This window comes from Vicugna pacos, chromosome 6 (genome assembly GCF_048564905.1).
Source record: "Vicugna pacos chromosome 6, VicPac4, whole genome shotgun sequence".
Classification (NCBI taxonomy): domain Eukaryota; kingdom Metazoa; phylum Chordata; class Mammalia; order Artiodactyla; family Camelidae; genus Vicugna; species Vicugna pacos.
This window is the reverse complement of record NC_132992.1, coordinates 32,720,634-32,739,070: the sequence shown is the minus strand read 5'-3', so window position 1 is coordinate 32,739,070 and position 18,437 is coordinate 32,720,634. Positions and strand designations below refer to the sequence as shown.

Genomic DNA, 18,437 nt, shown 5'->3' with positions numbered 1-18,437 from the left:
GTACACAGCTCAAACTTAACCAATCTAGAGATTCGCACTCTTCTCTTGTAGGATGCAGCTATGCTTCTCTGGAGATTCATTACCATCAGTGGTAATAGGGACCTAGGAAGGTCCCTTACCTCTTACTTTCTTCAGCTTTGGGATTGAAAGTTTATTTTGTTCTGACTGAGAAGCTCAGGAACTTCTAGTGAAGTTTGATTGTAACAAAAGAAACATGGTTATTAAAACATTCAACACATTTTAGCTGAGTGTTTATTGTGTGACAAGTACAGACTTAGGTATCAGAGACAGGTAGAGTCTTGTGGAGGAAGACAGGCATTAACTAATCACACAAATATTATTATTGTGATCAGTGTTCTGAAGAGCTCATAGGAGCCCACTTGAATTAGACTGAAAGATAAAAGAAGATGTTTCTGATGGAGTTATGAAAAGTTGAGACTGAAGGATAAGTTGGCGTGTGGAGGGTGAAGAACTTTAATTAATCATTCATTAAACATTCACCTGTTTATTGAGTACCTACTATGTGTTAGACACTGTACTGAGGATGACTATGACTGGTGAATGAAACAGACATGGTCTCCAGTCCCTGTGGAGCTTACTCTTCACTGGAGAAATCTTAGAAAAAGATCTTGAAACAGTCCTCCTCTTGGTCCTTGGGCCACTCAAGCTCAAACTACTTTGCAATCCCATTTTCTTTCTTTGGTCACCAAACTATTCCCCAGACTGGATAGAACTGGCTGATGTTACTTGACTGCAGTAAGTGGTATGATTTAGGAGCCAATAATGTGTTTGAAAAGGCAAATGAATAACTGGCTTTCTATTCTCTGTTTTAAATGGATTAGTGAATTAATCTGACTAGGGTGTTCATCCCGGGAGAGTCTGGCTATTTTTGTTGTATTTGACTCACTAGGGTTTGCAGCCTACTCCCTAAACTCCTGGTGGCCTCCTATGAACAGCTTGTGTAGTCACCTTGGCCATGGTAGAGTCATGGCTAAACCAATAACCTATCTGGAGGAGGCCCAGATAGCTGGGCAGTGGAGGTTAGGGACTGAACATGGCATGCGCTGGTTGTACCTGCTGGGAATCTGTGTATGGAAATTGTATTCCTCCTCTGGCCAGACAAGAAAGGTCCTGGCTTGAGTCCTGCAGTTCTCAGGTGGTGATCGTCCATCCATGGGCATCTGCCAGGCATTGTGAGAAATGGAAACTTCAGCTCCCCTCTGTGACTAAGCATCCTTTCTTTTCTTCCCCACTGGGACTGGAGAGGGGCAGGGAGGACATATACATTTGCTCATGGCTTTATCTTTACTTTTTGAATCTTTTTTCCTCAGAAAAGGACCCCTTATCTAAAGGAAAAAGAATCTGATTAATTCTTCCCTGAACTGAAAAAAAATTGATCTTTTGTCATACTAAAATTCAGGGAGAGAAACACATGTGAATAAATATGTTATAATAAGACATTATGAGGGCTATGAAGGCATAGAACTGAATTCTTTAGGAGAGGAAAACAGGTGAGACTTGCCTTGGATGGATGATGAGAAAAGTTGTGCCTGAGGAAGGGTGAGTGAGCTCAGGCTTGACGGCAGAGGAGGTTGACTGGGTGACTGGTTGGGAGAGTTCCAGGCAAAGAGAAGAGTGTATGTTAGGCCATGATATGGCAAAGAGCTCGTATGTTTGAATTAAAGCAAAAAGGCCAGAGAATCACGAAGAGGGTGATGGTGAGCTGAGATTTGACTGGAGATTTGTGCTGGGTTCAAAGTTTGGAGAGCTTGGTAAGAAAGATCGATTTCATTCCAAGTGCAGCTGGGAGCTATTGGAATGTTTTAAGCAGAGAAGTGACATGACTTTGTTTATGCTTTAAAATGTCATCATTTCAAGGGATGGTAGAAATAAGAAACTGGGGCAGACAAGAAAAACAGGAAAATAGATTGAGGTAGTTATTGCAGGATCCAGGGAGGAAATCAGATCAGAAATCTATTGTTAATTTAATGAAGAGTTAATGGGTTTGGGGAAAAAAATAAAAGCAGACAAAGATGGATTGAGGGCATGACCAAAGGAACTGTGGCCAGAAGAGGAAACCTTGAGAGTGGCTAGGTCTGGCCAGGCAGGCAGGGCATAGAAGGGGATCCTTGAGGAGGAAGTGGTTGCTGGTCTGGGGAGGCTCCAGCCAGTTGATCTCTGGAAAGTCTATCTGCAGGTGACAATGTTCTTGGCAAGCTGGTAGATTAGGAAAGTGACTAGTCCCTGGGGAGATATGGGGACAGAATGGCAAAAAACACAGGCAGAAGCCACATCCTCAATGGGTGGAAGAATAGGCAGGTTCCCAGGATCAGCACTGATACACTGAATACAGGGCTGTAGTCCAATTGTAAGTACTGGGCATAAAAGAGACTTTGTTTCAGAATCAGGGCAAAAGTTTAGTCACTATAAATGGAGCACAAGGTTGAATGTGAACTCCTAGGAAATAAGACTGAGGCCGAGTCCCACAGAGCTGGCCTGGATCTTCCCAAAATCTCCCTGCCCGCAGCCAAGATTGTCCCAGAACTTGGAGGAAGGGGTCAAATGAGGAGAGGACAGGTTTTTTTCTTGTGGAAACCACCCCTGAGACCACTTACAGTTGTCACACTGGGATTCTGCTGTCTATACTTTGCCAGTTCTGTCTTCTCTTAGTCACTGCTCTGCTACCTGAGATTCCATTCTGTGCAATTCAGTGGAGATTTATGGAGCACAAACCTTGTGTTAAGTGCCAAGGGGAACCCAGCAATGGAGGACACATGATTCCTGTGATCATGATTGAGTGTTTTCTCTGTGTGATTATCCCACAGCCAGATTGCATTTAGCCTCTTGGAGATTCAATGAAGAGTGTTTGCCCCAGTTATCAGAAGAGAAGACAGATGTAATGCAGTCTCTGTGCTGTTAGAGAACTTTTGTAATATTCAGCGAGACATCAAATAGCATATGTAGTTGGTGTCACAGGCTGATTTACATAGTTCTTGGGATAGCCTCTATGATCCCTACCTCCTGGTATGCATGTCCTTGTAATCCCCTCCCCTTGTGTGTGGCTTGACCCAGTGACTAGCTTCTAATAAATAGAATACCATGCCTCACAGACATAGAAAACAAACTTATGGTTACCAAAGGGGAAGGGGAGGGAGGGATAAATTAGGAGTTTGTGATTACCAGATACATACTACTAAATATAAAATAGATAAAGAGCAAGGACCTACTATATAGCACAGGGAACTATATTCACTATCTTGTATTAAACTATAATGGAAATGAATCTGAAAAAGAATATACATATATATATGTATAACTGAATCACTTAATTGTATACCTGAAACTAACACAACATTGTAAATCAACTATACTTCAATAAAAAGTGAAAAAAAAAGAATACAGTGAAAGGGATGAGATTTCACTCCTGACACAGTTACAAAGAGACTGTAGTCTCCATCTTGCTTGCTCTGTCTTGCTCTCTTACTTGCTCACTCTGAGCAAGCCAGCTTTTGCCAGCTGCCATATTGTGAGCTGTGGTATGGAAAAGCCCACATGGCAAGAAACTGATGTTTTTAGCCAACAACCAGCAAGGACTTGAGGCCTATGAATAGCCACATGAGTAAACCTTGCTTACAGTCTTACCAGATATCTTCAGCCAAAGGCACATGAATAAATAACTAATACAGTCCTTTTTGGGATTCTAGCCTTTATTCTTACCCCTCCCCCCATTTTTCAAATTGAACTATAGTCAGTTTACAATGTTGTATCAATTTCTGGTGTACGGCATAGTGTTTCATTCATACATGTACATACACATATTTCTTTTCATATTTTTTTATTATATAGGTAACTATAAGATATTGAATATAGTTCCCTGTGCTATACAGTATAAACTTATTGTTTATCTATTTTATATATATATATATACATATATATATATCACTTGTATGTGGAATCTAAAAAAAAAGACACAAGCAGTTGTTATTTTAATTGGAGTTGTCGTGACTCAATATCGTTGAACATCTTTTCACTTATTTATTGGCCCTTGGGTTTGCTTTTCTGTGAAGTGTCTATATCTTTAGCTCCTTTTTCTATCGGGTTGTTTATGTTTGTATATTATGGATAATGACCCTTTATTTGTAATATGCATTCACTACTCTACCCCCTTCCTGAATGCCCATTTAAACCTGTTCATGTAGTTATTTCTTCCTTGACTCTTGGGTCAAATTCAAGACTGGTATGGCCAATTTTCTGGCCACCCATATAATTTTACAAGTCTTCCATTCATAATCAGTTCAAAGAATGGGATTATTAAATTGTCCAATCCATGTAATTGTCAAAATTTTGAATTTCATTTGAAGTTAAAATGTACCCCTTCCTGCATCTAAGGCCTGCTTCAGGCGGGAAATCTTCAGAGAGAAAGGGTATGTGTTGTTGGCTTCATCTGTCTTAACTGTGCAAATTCACCTCCCATTTACCTGTGTTTTCTACCCATGCCCTCCTCCAGGGATATGTGGATGGGATAGGGGTGGCGAGTAGGGGATGGATAACCTAGACGAAGTGGAAGGTGGTGTGTACAAAGATAGCAGTGGTGGTGGTAAGCAGTGATAGACCTCTGTATTTATTCTGAATGTGTAATACACAGAATTTGCTGATGGATTGACTGGAATATAAGAGAAAGAGAGTGCCAAAGATAACATAGTTTTGTTTTTGATCTGGTATCTGTATTTTTCTTACTGTGGTGAAATACATATAACATAAAATTTACTATTTAAACCAGATTAAAATGTAGTTTGATGACATCAAGTACACTCACATTGTTAAGCAATCGTCACCATTATCCATCTCCAGAACTTCTTCGTCTTCCCGGACTGAAATTCCATGTCCATTAAATGATAATTCTCCTTTCCTACCCCCACATCCAGCCCCTGGCAACCACCATTCTACTTTCTGTCTTCATGATTTTGATTACTCTAGGTACCTCAGCAAGTAGACTCATACAATATGTGTCCTTTTGTTTCTGGCTTATTTCACGTAGCATACTGTCTTCAAGATTCCTCCATGTTGTAGCATTTACCAGAATTTTATTCCTTTTTCCAGGTTGAATAACATTCCATTGCATGTATAGACCACATTTTGTTTATCCATTCATTCATTGGTGGACATTTGAGTTGTTACCACCTTGTCGGCTACTGTGAATAATGTTACTATGAACATGGATGTACAAATACCTGTTTAAGTCCCTGTTTTCAGTTCTTCTGGGTATGTACTCAGGTGTGAGATTGCTGGGTTATAGGGTAAATGTACGTTTACATTTTTTAGAAACTGCCATACTGTTTTCTACAGTGGTTGTGCCATTTTCATTCCCACCAGAAATGTCCAGTGGGTCTAATTTCTCCACATTCGTGTCAAAACTTGCTGTTTTCTGTTGAAAACTTAAAAAAGAAAAAAAAAAAAGAAGCCATCTTAATGGGTGTGAAGTAATATCTCATTGTGATTTTGATTTGCATTTCCCTAATGATAAGTGATACAACACATCTTTTCATGTACTTATTGGCCATCTGTAGAATTGGGTTATTTGATTTTTATTGTTGAAGACATTGTGTTTTGGTTTATACTAGATATATAATCCCATTTTGAAATTGTTCTACGGTAATTTGTCTGATTGAGTTTTCTATTTCCTTTTAGATTTTTGAAACTTCTCTTTCTGTAGGAAATCATCATTTTTCTCCTGGTTTTCAAATTAGTCATTAAAGAGTTGCACAGTGACTGGCACCCCAGAAACATGCCATCAACCTTTCTCTGAAGGAGAAAGCTTCAATTTCTTGCAGAGGCCTGATATTCTCTTAGCTTGACTGGGGATACTAGTTCAACCTCTTGGTTTGACAATTTTACCAGATGAGCTTCTTCACTTTCTCCTTAAACACCTGCTGCACCTGTTTGTTCCTCAGAGTGTAGATGAAGGGATTGAGCATCGGGGTCACCACGGTGTTGAGCAAGGCCACCACCTTGTTCCTGTCCTCCCCATGGCTGCCCTTGCCCGACCGGACATACATGAAGATGCAGCTGCCATAGAAGAGAGACACAACAATGATGTGGGAGGAGCAGGTTGAGAAGGCTTTCTGCCTCTCCTTGGCTGAGGGGATGTGCAGGATGGTGTGGAGGATGTGGCCATAGCAGGTGGCTGTCACAGACAGAGTGCCCAGTAGGCTGAGGTTGGCCATAATAAAACCCAGAAGCTCTATCAGGCTTGTGTCTGCACATATGAGTTCCAGGAGTGGAAAATTATCACAGAAGAAATGATTAATGACATTGGGGCCACAGAATGGCTGCTGAAATATGATAAGACTTGGAATGATAATAACAAGGAATCCTGTCATCCATGAACAAAGAACTAGCTGGACACAGACTCTTTTGTTCATGATGGTGACATAACGCAAGGGGTTACATATGGCCACATACCTGTCAAAGGACATCACTGCCAGTAGGAAGAACTCTGTGGTGCCCAGGAAGAAATAGAGGAACATTTGTAGGAGACATCCTGCTAGGGAGATGGTCTTGTGTCCAGTCAGGATGTTGGTCAGCATTTTGGGGAAGATGACGGAGGTGAAGCAGATCTCCAGGATAGCAAAGTTGCGGAGGAAGTAGTACATGGGGGTGTGGAGGCGCCTGTCCATGAGGGTGATGACCATGATGAGGAGATTCCCCAGCAGAGTGAGGAGGTAGGTCATGAGGAGGCCCAGGAAGATGAGCATCTGCAGCTCACAGGCATCTGAGAGCCCCAGCAAGATAAGCTCGGTGACAGTGGTGAGGTTCCCCATGTCTCTTCTGACCTGGCCAATCAGAGGTGTGCAGCATCAGGAGTTGTGATGTTCTGGGGATCTGAGGACACTTGGAGCTGAAAAGAAAGAGGGATGAGTGTTGCCTTTTGAGTTGAAGGAGTGTTTTATATCTGTTTTTCGGACCCCCTGGGGGTACTCATCTCATGTATGGGTCCCGGTGTGTTTGTGTGTGAAGAGGAGAGAGTGGTGATTTGCAGGGTGGCCTGAGTAAGGTCCCAAACCAGAAATTATTCTTGTTTACATTCCTTAATCAAATTTTTATTCCTGATTCATCAGCAAATTCAATACCTTTCATTTTTATCTTTATTCCACTATTGGGTCTTCATCCATAAGCAGTTCATAGTTGAAAGTGGGAACTTTTTTACTTAACTTAGCCATTCACTGCACAGATCCATATCCTCAGGTAAACTGACTGAGAACTCATGGATGGCCTATTGCTGTTTCAGTATTGCCTGAAAATTTGATGCCTTTCACTAGTATTTGGATTAATGAAAAGGAAAGAGGAAATCTATGACAGAAAAACACAACTCTTACCAACCAGAAAGAGAAAAATCCAAGTAAAGTGTGCATAAAGAAAAATTGCTTAGTGGGAGTTTGTGATTCAAGGTTCTTAATGATCTGTCCTCATATGATATACCCAGGGTCTCCTCTAATTACATCCTCCCATGGGCCCTAGAGACAAGAGATCCTTCATGATTTTTAAAATTCTTTATGCACTGATGTTTTAGCACATGGCATTCTTTCAGCTTGGAATCATCAGCCTTTCAAATCCTATTTATCCTGTAAGTCTCTCCTCAACAAGTGCTATCATTTCCCAGAAGCCTTCTCTTTTGAATGAATGAATCTGTCCTCTGTATCACGCATAATTCTATTCTATTCTATATATATATATATATGTATTTTGTTTTTTTATAGTTGTTTTTCATTTGTTGCTCACTGAGTCAAAGATTTCCTTATGAATCTTTGCATTTTATATAGCTCTTAGAACAAGTTTCTTGAAAGAATCAGCTTTAATAAACATTTATTGAATGAGTGAATACCACCTCAAATGTCTGTGACATGGATTTGGTGGTGTTTGACATAGAGTAGGTTGAGGATGTGTCACTTACATAGTATTTCCTAGAGGACAACAACCTTGCAGGGTCCTATGCCAAGTAGTCTATCCAATTGGCCCATCTAAAGAGAGTTTGCTTTTCCTCATGAGAAGCTGGAGCTGTCTCCCCACAAACATTCTACAAGGGGAAACTCTGCCTTTGAGGTGGTCTGGATTTGAGCTAGTAAATAGGTAGACGTCTATTTGGATCTGCTAGAGTGCGCCTGGGACCATCCAAGAGCTGGATATGAGTGGAAGGGGAGGATAAAGCCCCAGGTTCATACTGAATCACGAGCTTAGCAAAGACAAACCAAAATCCTTAAAAAGATCTCTCTTTAAAAGTTAGCATTATCAACTACTACCTTAATTATCAGGAAGAGCTGTAGCAAGGGTTATTTGGCAGTCACTGGAGAATAAGATTGGGGCTCCGCTTAGGTACCCGAGATAAAGGAAATGCTAGGGGATGTTAGTAGAGAAGATGAAACAGTAAACTGTATAAACTTTCCTTTTTTCATGGTTTTCCTTCTTTTCAGCACAGGCTACGCTATTCAAAGTTATTCCACAAACTAGTATTGTATCTAACATTTGTTGACAGTTATTAAAGAACACAAAATAGTTGATCAACCTCTGAAGACGTAACTAAGGGCTACTCCCCAGGGATTATTTCTAGGCTCAATATTGCTTAGATTCTCAGCGATTTGAAAAAGAGTTCTCTGTAGCCCAATCATTAGGTTCAAAGGTGAGACCAGGCGGCCAAGACACTTACCCAGCTCTTTCTAGTACAGACGCAAGATCCAGCATGAATGTGATACCCAGAAACATCAGGAGCTAATAGAATGAGTATCATTTAGACAAAATCCTGGTGGGACACATCGGGAGAAAAATGGTAGTAGAGACTAAGATGGGGAAGAGTTGGATGTGAGTGGAAGGGGAGGAGACAGCTCTGGGTTCATACTGAATCATAGCAAAGATAAACCATGAAAAGACATTATGATCAGCCCACGGATATAGCTCATAGGCAGGGCTGCTGATAAACTTGTTTTTCTCCCATTTCAAATGGGAGGTCAACAGCTGGCAGGGGGGCTTCCAGATAAAAAGGGAAGTGGTTTACTTCATGAATCTCAAGCATTTCCCCCTTTATCCTACAGGCTCGGTGAGTGAAAGGGGAGACTTGTCTGGCAGCCCGAGAGCCTGGACATGGCGGCACCATCCGCCGAGACCATTCATTGTTTCGAAGGTCAGTCATGCAGTGCCCAGTGGGAAAGTCTCTGTGTATACCCTGGAGGTTTGTCTTGCCCTCTGGATAGTTCTGGTACACGTAGAAGGAAGGTGAGATCTTTTCATTCTAAAGAAAAGCATTAGGAGTTTCACTCAGACTTGATGCCGTCCAGAGCTTTGGGTTTTCCAAGGGGACAGTTACACTGAGCACAAGGTGGGACAGGCAGAGTTCCTCAATGCGGCTAACTTAGTGTTTCCGCTTGGATAAACACTGACTTGCCTAGCATTGACCCGGATGGTGGGGCTAAAGTTAGGAATGAGACCCAGTGGGTGTGCTCGATATGCCACATATTATAAAGGAGTGTTAAAAGACAATTGCCAGGAAGAGAAGGGTTTGAGGAAGCCATTGTTGGCTGCGCCATCCTCTGCAGTGCCAGGGTGGGGATTACCCTGCAAGCCCAGGGTTAGGGGCTTAGCAATCTTCTGGGAAATCCCAATCAGGCCATTCCAAATACACTGCTCACAGGACTGCAGAACATATGTGGTTCTCATGGGTATTTCTTGAGATTGCAATATTGTCTGTGGGATCTAAATGCAGATCCTGTACTATTGGTGTGTGAGAGCTCCATTTCTCACAAATCTGATGTTCTTTAAGAACACCTATCTTTTTCCAAAGTATCCTGAATGAGACTTAACATATGATCTAACAATCCCACTCCTGGGCATATATCCAGAGGAAACTCTAATTTGAAAATACACATGAACCCCAATGTTCATAGCAGCACTATTTATAATAGCCAAGACATGGAAGCAACCTAAATGTCCATTAACAAATGATTAGATAAAGCAGTTGTGATATACACATACAGTGGAATACTACTGAGCTTTAAAAAAGAATAAAATAATGCCATCTGCAGCAACAAGGATGGACTTGGAGACTGTTATACTAAGTGAAGTAAGTCATCTAGAGAAAGAAAAATACCCTATGATATCACTTATATGTGGACTCTAAAAAAAAAGACATGAGTGAACTTATTTATAAAACAGAGACAGACTCACAGACATAGTAAACAAACTTATGGTTACCGGGTGGAAAGGAGGTGGGGAGGGATAACTTGAGAGTTTGGGATTTGCAGATACTAATTACTATATATACAATAGATAAACAAGGTTCTACTGTGTCGCACAGGCAACTATATTCAATATCTTGTAATAGCCTATAATGAAAAAGAATATGAAAAGGAATATATATATATGTGTATATATATGAATCACTGTGCTGTACATCAGAAATTAACACAACATTATAAATTGACTCCAATAAAAAATCCATATTGCAAAGTACCCTGAATGGCCAACTGGCATTTCCTGGGTGGGAGACTGGTTTCCTTGGGCTTTACCATCATTCAGCTCACAAGATCTGATGAGTCCAGAATGTTTTGAAATTTTCCATTTCCAACAGGCTCATCCTGGGGAAAAGCCTTGGAAGAGTACAGTCACCATTTAGTGGAATCCTCCTTCAGCTTCCTCTTGAACTCATGGGGCTGATTTTGACTGATAGAGACTTTTATTAGATCCTCACACTGGCCCAGTCTTTGTGAGATGATGTTTCTTCTGTGGACAATGGGGCTCTAGAAGACAGTGGGTGAGCTCCTCCTGGAATAAACACATCTCTGTGGAGGTGACATAAGGGCTGAAAGATTTCGATTGCAGCTTTGTTTTCTTAAGGGATCTACTCTTCTCCTAAGTTTTATGGTGCGTGGGGTCCCCGGAGAACCAGTTTAATAAGCCTCACTCAGCTTCTTCCCAACTCTCTTGGCTGATACTTACTACAACTTTGTAAACAAAAGTTTCAGTTGTTTATTCAGATCAAGAGTAATGGTTACTTTTAGTTAAAGTAATACATCTAATTATGCCTTTGAAAGTGGGGATCCTGTTTAATATAAGGCAGTCCTATCATTACAGGGATGTGAGGAACCATCACAAGTAATACAGAACCTTGGCTAATCCTGCCCTGACCCCTGCCTCACTGGGGCTGGGAGATGGTAGAAGATGGGGTCTGGTGGGTGGGGAAGGGACAAAAAGGAAAGAAATGAAAAAGCTAGGATTATACTTTTTCTCAGCTTTATTGAGGTATAATTGGCAAATAAATAAAATTGTATATATTTAAAGTGTACGTGATGATTGTGTATATTGTGAAATGATTACTACAATGAAGTTAATTAACAACTACAATGAAGTTAATTAACACATCCATCACTTCACATAGTTACCATTTTGTGTGTGTGTGTGTGTGTGTGTTTGGTGAGAATGCTTAAGATTTACTCTCTTAGCAAATTTCAAGTATAAAATACAGTATTATTAACTGTGAACGCTGTGCTGTACATTAAGTCCTCAGAACGTATTCAACTTATAGTTAGGACTTTGTACCCTTGACCAGTACTCCCCATTTCCTCCACCCTCCCAGGCCCTGGCAACCACCATTCTCTCTGTTTCTATGAGTCTGACTTTTTGTTTGTTTGTTTAGATTCCACACATAGGTGATGCCATACAGTATTTGTCTTTCTGTATGGCTTATTTCACTCAGCATAATGCCCTCCAGTTTATTCCATGTTGTTGCAAATGGCAGGATTTCCTTCTTTTTTATGATTGAAAAATATTCCGTTGTGTTGTTTACCTGAAATAAATAGACTGCCAGATATTTCTCCAGCAAAGAAGAGTTTATTTTCAGTCAGCAGCTTGGGGTGGCAACCATGGTAAGCCATGTGCAAATCCCTGCAGGGGAAGGAGAATGCTTTTATAGAGAGGAAAAGGGAGTTGGGAGGGCTGTAATAAACAAAGAGTCTGTGGCTTCTCATTGGCTGAGTCCTTGGACTTTGCTATCATCCCGGGGAGTGAAAACTCCCCCTTCTGGTCTCTCAACTTGCTTTAACTGGGATTTCTGCTTATTAAGACCTGGACTCAAATCACTCTTTAAGTCTCAATTTCCTCCTTTGCAAAATGGGGTGTTCTGATTATAGTTGCTGTATGGCAAAACACACTAAACTTCATGATGTAAAATCTGAATCAGGATTTCAGCAAGGGCTTGGCTGGGAAATTCTTACCTGGAGGGTCTTTCATGAGTTTGAATCTGCAATCATCTGAAGGCTTGACTGGGCTCCGGGTCCAAGATGGCCCACTCACATGGCTGGCAGTGAAGCCTGGCTGTTGGTTGGGAGCTCAGCTGGCACTATTGACTAGAAATACCTACACATGGCCTCATCAGCATGATGGCCTAACTGTATAGGAGTCCTTAACTTGTGGCTGGTTTTCCCCAGAAGAAATATCCCAAGACAGCTTGGTGGAAGTTGCAAGGACTTTTTTGACCCAGCCTTGGAAGCTATATGACCTCATTCTACCACACTCAACTGATCAAAGCCTGCCCTGGTTCAAAGGGAGTGTACATAGGGCTCAAGCTCTTGTTGGGAGTGTGGACAAGGTCACATTGTAGAAAAGCATTTGGGATGGGAGATATGGTTGTGGCCATATTCAGAAAATACAATCTGCCGCACGTAGATAATATCATTGCCTATTTCATGAGGTTTTGAGAGTATCAAATGAGAAAAGTTCTTAACATAGTACTTAATCAGCACTTAAGCACTGATTTAATTGCTTAATTTAATTAAGTGATTAAGTACTGATTAAATACTTAATCAACACTTCAGTACTTCATCAGTATTTAATTAGTGCCTGGTGCGTTGGAAAATCTCAATAAAATATTACCATAATTATTACTCCAACACTGCCCTTTGGACAACTTTCCAGTTTGGGGTAAACACTACTTTGGTTTTCTGAATTACTTCTGGTTCCCAAATAAATCTGATTAAGATTAGACAAAGGCCAAAAAAATACAAGTGAAATTGGATGGAAGTGTACTGTGGTTCCCTTCGAAGTCTTGTTACTGAAAATTCTGAAGGACAGCACAGCCTTTACTTGGAAGTGAAATGTCCCAGACCACGGGGAAATGCTTTGTGACCACCTTGCTTGCTCTGAGGTGATGAACGTGCTTTGGATCAGAACTTGTACTAGAGCATTAGCACCTTTTGCTTTTGACTTTGTTTTCTCACTGTTCAATCTGTTGTAATAAAGTCAATGTAAACTTCCTTATCAAGGTTTGCAGGACTGTTCTTTATGACTGGAAAAGTCACAGATTTTCAGATGTTTTGAAATTTAGCAGCAGTAACTTTGTCTTCCCAAAGCAATTTGGAAATGAACATCCCAGACAATGAACTACCTCTGACAAACTCAGCTTGTGCTTTGTTGTCAGCTGTGAAGATTGAGATTCTCCTCTCCCTGGCTCCAAAATTTATGTCACAGCTGCACTAGGTACCCAGCAAATGATGTTCTTTTTATCTGCCTTTAGTTATGAAATTGTGTTCTTCTTAGCGCTGTGGGTTGAAGGACATCTTTGTACCTGAACACTTTGATTTGAGCGTGATGTCAAACAGATTTTGGCTCAAATAAATATTCAGTTGTGCCAAGAATTACAAATAGAATCTTGTGACCTTGTTTCAGTCAGGAGAAATGTGGAAATTTTAGAAAAACCAAGCAAAAAGAGAAAAATAAAAATCACCTGCATTTTTATTGCCTGGATGCAATAACTATTCACATTTAGAATAAACATATCATGCATTTATATAGTACAGATTTTTAAAAAATGAATTGTGATATGCATGTTATTGAAAGTCTGGATTTTTTTTTTAAATAAAAAAACTTGATAGAGTACAGGGATCTTTCCATGTCAGTATATACATAAAATCAATTTAAATTATTTTAATCAGTCTATTTGTCTCTCTGTATTTAGATTGTTTCCAGTTCCCACAATTATAAACATTGTAAAGAATATTGTACACATATTTAAAAATTATTTTAAAAATTATAGAAGTAGTACTCAAGTTAAAAAATTCAAACACTGTAGAAGGCTATAAAATGAAAAGTAAAACAGAGAACAAACTTACGGTTACCAGAGGATAAAGAGAGTAGGAAGGGATAAATTGGGAGTCTGAAATTTGCACCTCTTGGGGAGTGATGGATGTTAGCTATCTTAATTATGGTGGTGGTCTCATTGGTGTATACATCTATCAAAATTCACCAAATTGTACTTTTGAAATATGTGTAGTTTACTGTACAGGAATTATACCATAATAAAGGCATTAAAAAATGAAAAGTAAAACATTTTCTTTCCTCTTCCCCTCATTTGATTAACAAAAAGCATCTGATAATACTTTCTGACTAGGATTGTTCTCATGATTATTATTTTATCTTTAATTAATATCCTTTAGTCAATTACATCATTAATTACTATTTCTGTCTTTAGTAATATCTCCACCTTTTCCCTTGGCTTATCATCTTTCAATAGTGTCCTGGGCTATATTCTCAAAGAAGAGGAATTTATTGCTTCTGCAGTACCTCTCACTTTCCCTAACCCCTCCAACTCCAGACTGTAGTTACTTTTTTGCTCATGTAACTAACATATAATCGAATATCTATTGTCAACTTTCGTGTTCCTAGATATCCCCTTAATCAAAGGCTAACAAATTGATTATCCTCCCATCTCTCTTCCCATGTCTTAATTTTTTTAGCTATATTATAATTTTATATTGCCAAGATTTATAACATTCCTATCCTGTTCTATAGCTCCAGTTAAATCTTCATATCTTGTCTGTAGGTTAATTTTAGAAAATCAGTAAAGATTATGTATCATATTATTGGATAAATATTATTATAGTTTGATTCAACCCGAAGAAAGAAATGTAATTCATGTCATTAAAACTTTGTTGCTTGAAGAAAAATCCTCCAGATGTTAAGATCTAATCAAGAATGGATCCAAATTCTCTAGGTCTCGAATCTTATACAATTTGGGGGGTCGTCTTCAAGAGAAAAAGTACAAAATTACTAGTACACACAGTTAAGGCCTTTCCCTTGGCCTTGGACAGGTCTCAAGTGAGTGAGGAGCCCTGATGCTTATCTTCATTAGTTTCATATTAAATCATACTCATTCTGTTTCTTGAGGAGGTAAGGCAGGCAAGCAGCTGCTCCAATTATTCCCTTTGTTTACACGTCTGCCTAGGATTCAGGATGTTGTGAGCAGGTACTTTCTCCTACACAGGGTATGTTTGGGCAGATTGATTGACTTTATAGTCTAGCCAGTGGCAGTAAATATTTTTAATTTGTTTATTGGTCATTTGTATTTCTTTTTTTCCTGTAATTTACTCATGCTTGGTCATCGCCCATTTTTACTACACTATTCATCTGGTTGAAAATATTTTTGTTTTAATTTGAAAGAACTCTTTATACAAGACTAGGAATCAGAAATGAGAGCACAGATTCAAGAGAATTTAAAGTAATTTTAAGAGTATGCATGGAGTGCTGTGGCAAAAACATAAAATCATATTTAAAAATGTTTTTCTTGCTTACTATATTTTATTTATTTATCTATCTATTTATTTATTTTTTAAGTATAGTCAATTTACAATATTGTGTTAGTCTCTGGTGTACAGCATGGTGATTCAGTTATGCACACACACATATATTCTTTTTCATTATAAGTCACTACAAGATATTGAATATAGCTCCCTGTGCTATATAGTAGAAACTTGTTGTTTATTTGCATAATATAAATGACAAGTAATGGGTATCAAGGTGTGGCAGCCTGAGTAGACCAATTAAATATTGAAGACTGGAAAGGTGATTAAAGATTTAATAATGAAAGGGGCAGAACCAGATAGATTCACAGCTATATTTTGTCTAGCATTTCAAGAGCAGATAATCTCAATGTTATTTAAACTGGTCTAGGTCATAGAAAAAGATAGAAATCTCTATGATTTCTTTTGTGAAGCCAACATAACTTTAACCTAAACTTAAAAATAAAGAAAAGGAATATAGGACCAGCTTGCTTTTGAATATTGGGGAAAATCCCTAAATTAAATACTAGTAAGTAAAATCAAGTATTTATCAAAAGGATAATACATCATGTCTAGAAAAGTTTATTCCAGGAATACAAGAATGTTCAATGTCAGAAAATCCAGCAACATAATCTAGGACAATAGCAAATTAAATGAAAAATAGTGTGATCATATCAATAGATGCTGAAAAGTCATTTGACAAAATTTAGTATCCATTCTTAATTTAAAAATGCTATGAAAATAGGGACAGAAGCAGACTTCTTAAACATAACAAAAACCAATTACCAAACACACAAGTAGAGTTAATTGAAATATGGTTTCATTTAAAATTAGGAGCCAGATAAGGATGCTTGCTATTGACATTGCTATTTGATATTATCTTGCAGTTGTTCTAGAAAATACAACCACACAAAATGAAATAGCTAGTTGAGACACTGGAAAAGAAGATATGATAAACACATTTCTTCAAGCCAGTAATATGATTGCATAAAACCCAAGAGATTTAGTACTGTATTGCTAGAGTTCATAAAGAATAAGCAAATGGGAAAAATAATGTATTCACAAGAACTATAGCAATAAGAACTACAAAATGCTTGTTTAAACAAGAACAGTAACATTTTTATGAAGGAAAAAATTTTTACACAAAACCTGAAGAAATGGAAAGATATACCATGCTCTTGTGAAGTCTTAATGTTAAAGAAGTCAATTCTTTCAAAAGTAAATCCAGTGTAATCATGACAGGAATACTAACTTGTATGGATGTGTGTGTGTGAATAAAACTAACTTAATGTTTAAATAAAAGAATAAGCGCCTCAGAATAGGCAAGGAATTTATGTGTGTGTGTTTGGAAACATTAAAAACTAGCAGTGATGGGCTTGTCTTCCCACACATCAGAATGGACTTCAAAGCTACACAGCAAGTCAGGATGACAGTGACATAAAAATAGCAAATAGGTTGGTGGAATAGAATGGAGGGTCCAAAAACAGACCCCATTATATATGAGAACTTAATATAGAGAGAAGTATTGCAATCAAATGGGAAAATGAGGAGACTTTTAATAAGTGGTGATGACGTACCTGGCTATCAACCTGGAAGATATAAACTTCCTCTGTGTAAACAAGGACTTTGTGGCTCTAAAGAGACAATTTCCTTCTGCCTTGGTGATTTTGTTTTTAATTGAGACTGGTAGAATTGAGACATAGTTTTATTTTCTTTTAGTTTTTTATTTTGATAGAACTTCAGATTTACAGTCAAGTTGTAAGGATAACACAAAGAGTTCCCATTTATCCTTCATACAGATTCCCATATGTTAACAATGTACTGCATTCTTTTTCTCTCTTGACATATTTTTCTTAACATAAATTCAACAATGATTTCTTAATATTTATACTAATAAGCTATACATTAAGGTATAGGATACTTATAGTACATATAATCTAATACAGCATAATAAGCTTAGCATATTTCATATCCATATTTCTCTGAATATCTTGAAAAAATTTTTTCACATCATGTTGGGATCAAGATCCAAACATAGACCATATTTTGCAACTTGCCGATGTTCCTCTAGGACTTTTAAAATCTAGGTCCTCTTCCTCACTCTGTCTCTCTTTTTTCCTTACAATTGAGTTGACTGAATTGGTCATTTGTACTGTAACATACCCACAAGTTCCGCTTTGCATCCTCATAGTGCTGTGCAATGTGTTCCTCTGTCCCTCCGTATTCCCTGAGGATTGGTTGTTCAATGTAGAGGCTTGATCAGATTCAGGTTAGATTTTCTTGGCAAGAATATTTCACATGGTTGAATTCTAATTCTTTCATACTTTATTTATAGTAGCTGAAACACTTCAATAAGGAGAATCAACCATTTTGTTATCCTGTCAAGATTGTTTTAAACTTTTGCAGAAAGGAGTCAATGAATTCTGGTACCCAGCTCAATAATTAAAAGTCATTTGGGCTTTTTTCCTTAAATTTTTTTTTAATTGAATGAAAGATTCTTTAAATTCTATAGTGCTTTAAGTTTCACGCAGATGATTTCATATAATCCCATAATAAACCTTAAAAAAAAATCCCCTACTCCTATATTGCCCTTCCCCCCCTTCCCTCTGCCCACTGGTAGCCATTAGTTTGTTCACTATACCTCTGAGTCTCCTTCTTTTCGTTTTATTCACGTTTGTTGTATTTTTTTAGATTCCACATATAAGTGATATCATACACTATTTGTCTTTCTCTGTGTGACTTATTTCACTTAGCATAATGCCCTCCAAGTCCATGTTGCTGCAAACGGCAAAATTTCATTCTTTTTATGGCCAAATAGTATTCTACAGTGTGTGTATGTGT

The 18,437-nt window shown here is 38.5% G+C and overlaps 2 protein-coding genes across 2 annotated transcripts in view; one reads left to right on the top strand and one right to left on the bottom strand.

Moving 5' to 3' along the window:
- Positions 1–5,891: 5,891 nt before the first annotated feature.
- Positions 5,892–6,830, bottom strand: LOC140697045 (olfactory receptor 6E1-like). Its single transcript, XM_072963892.1, has 2 exons — positions 6,463–6,830; positions 5,892–6,066 (listed from the first exon to the last, which is right to left on the bottom strand). Exons 1-2 carry the CDS (start codon positions 6,819–6,821, stop codon positions 5,892–5,894), a joined length of 534 nt encoding a protein of 177 aa, XP_072819993.1. The 5' UTR covers positions 6,822–6,830.
- Positions 6,644–18,437, top strand: part of OR6J1 (olfactory receptor family 6 subfamily J member 1) — a 29,688-nt gene continuing 17,894 nt past the window's right edge. Inside the window, 2 exon segments of the mRNA XM_072962799.1 lie at positions 6,644–6,722; positions 9,084–9,172. Coding sequence (XP_072818900.1) covers positions 9,133–9,172 — 40 coding nt within the window. The 5' untranslated portion in view covers positions 6,644–6,722; positions 9,084–9,132.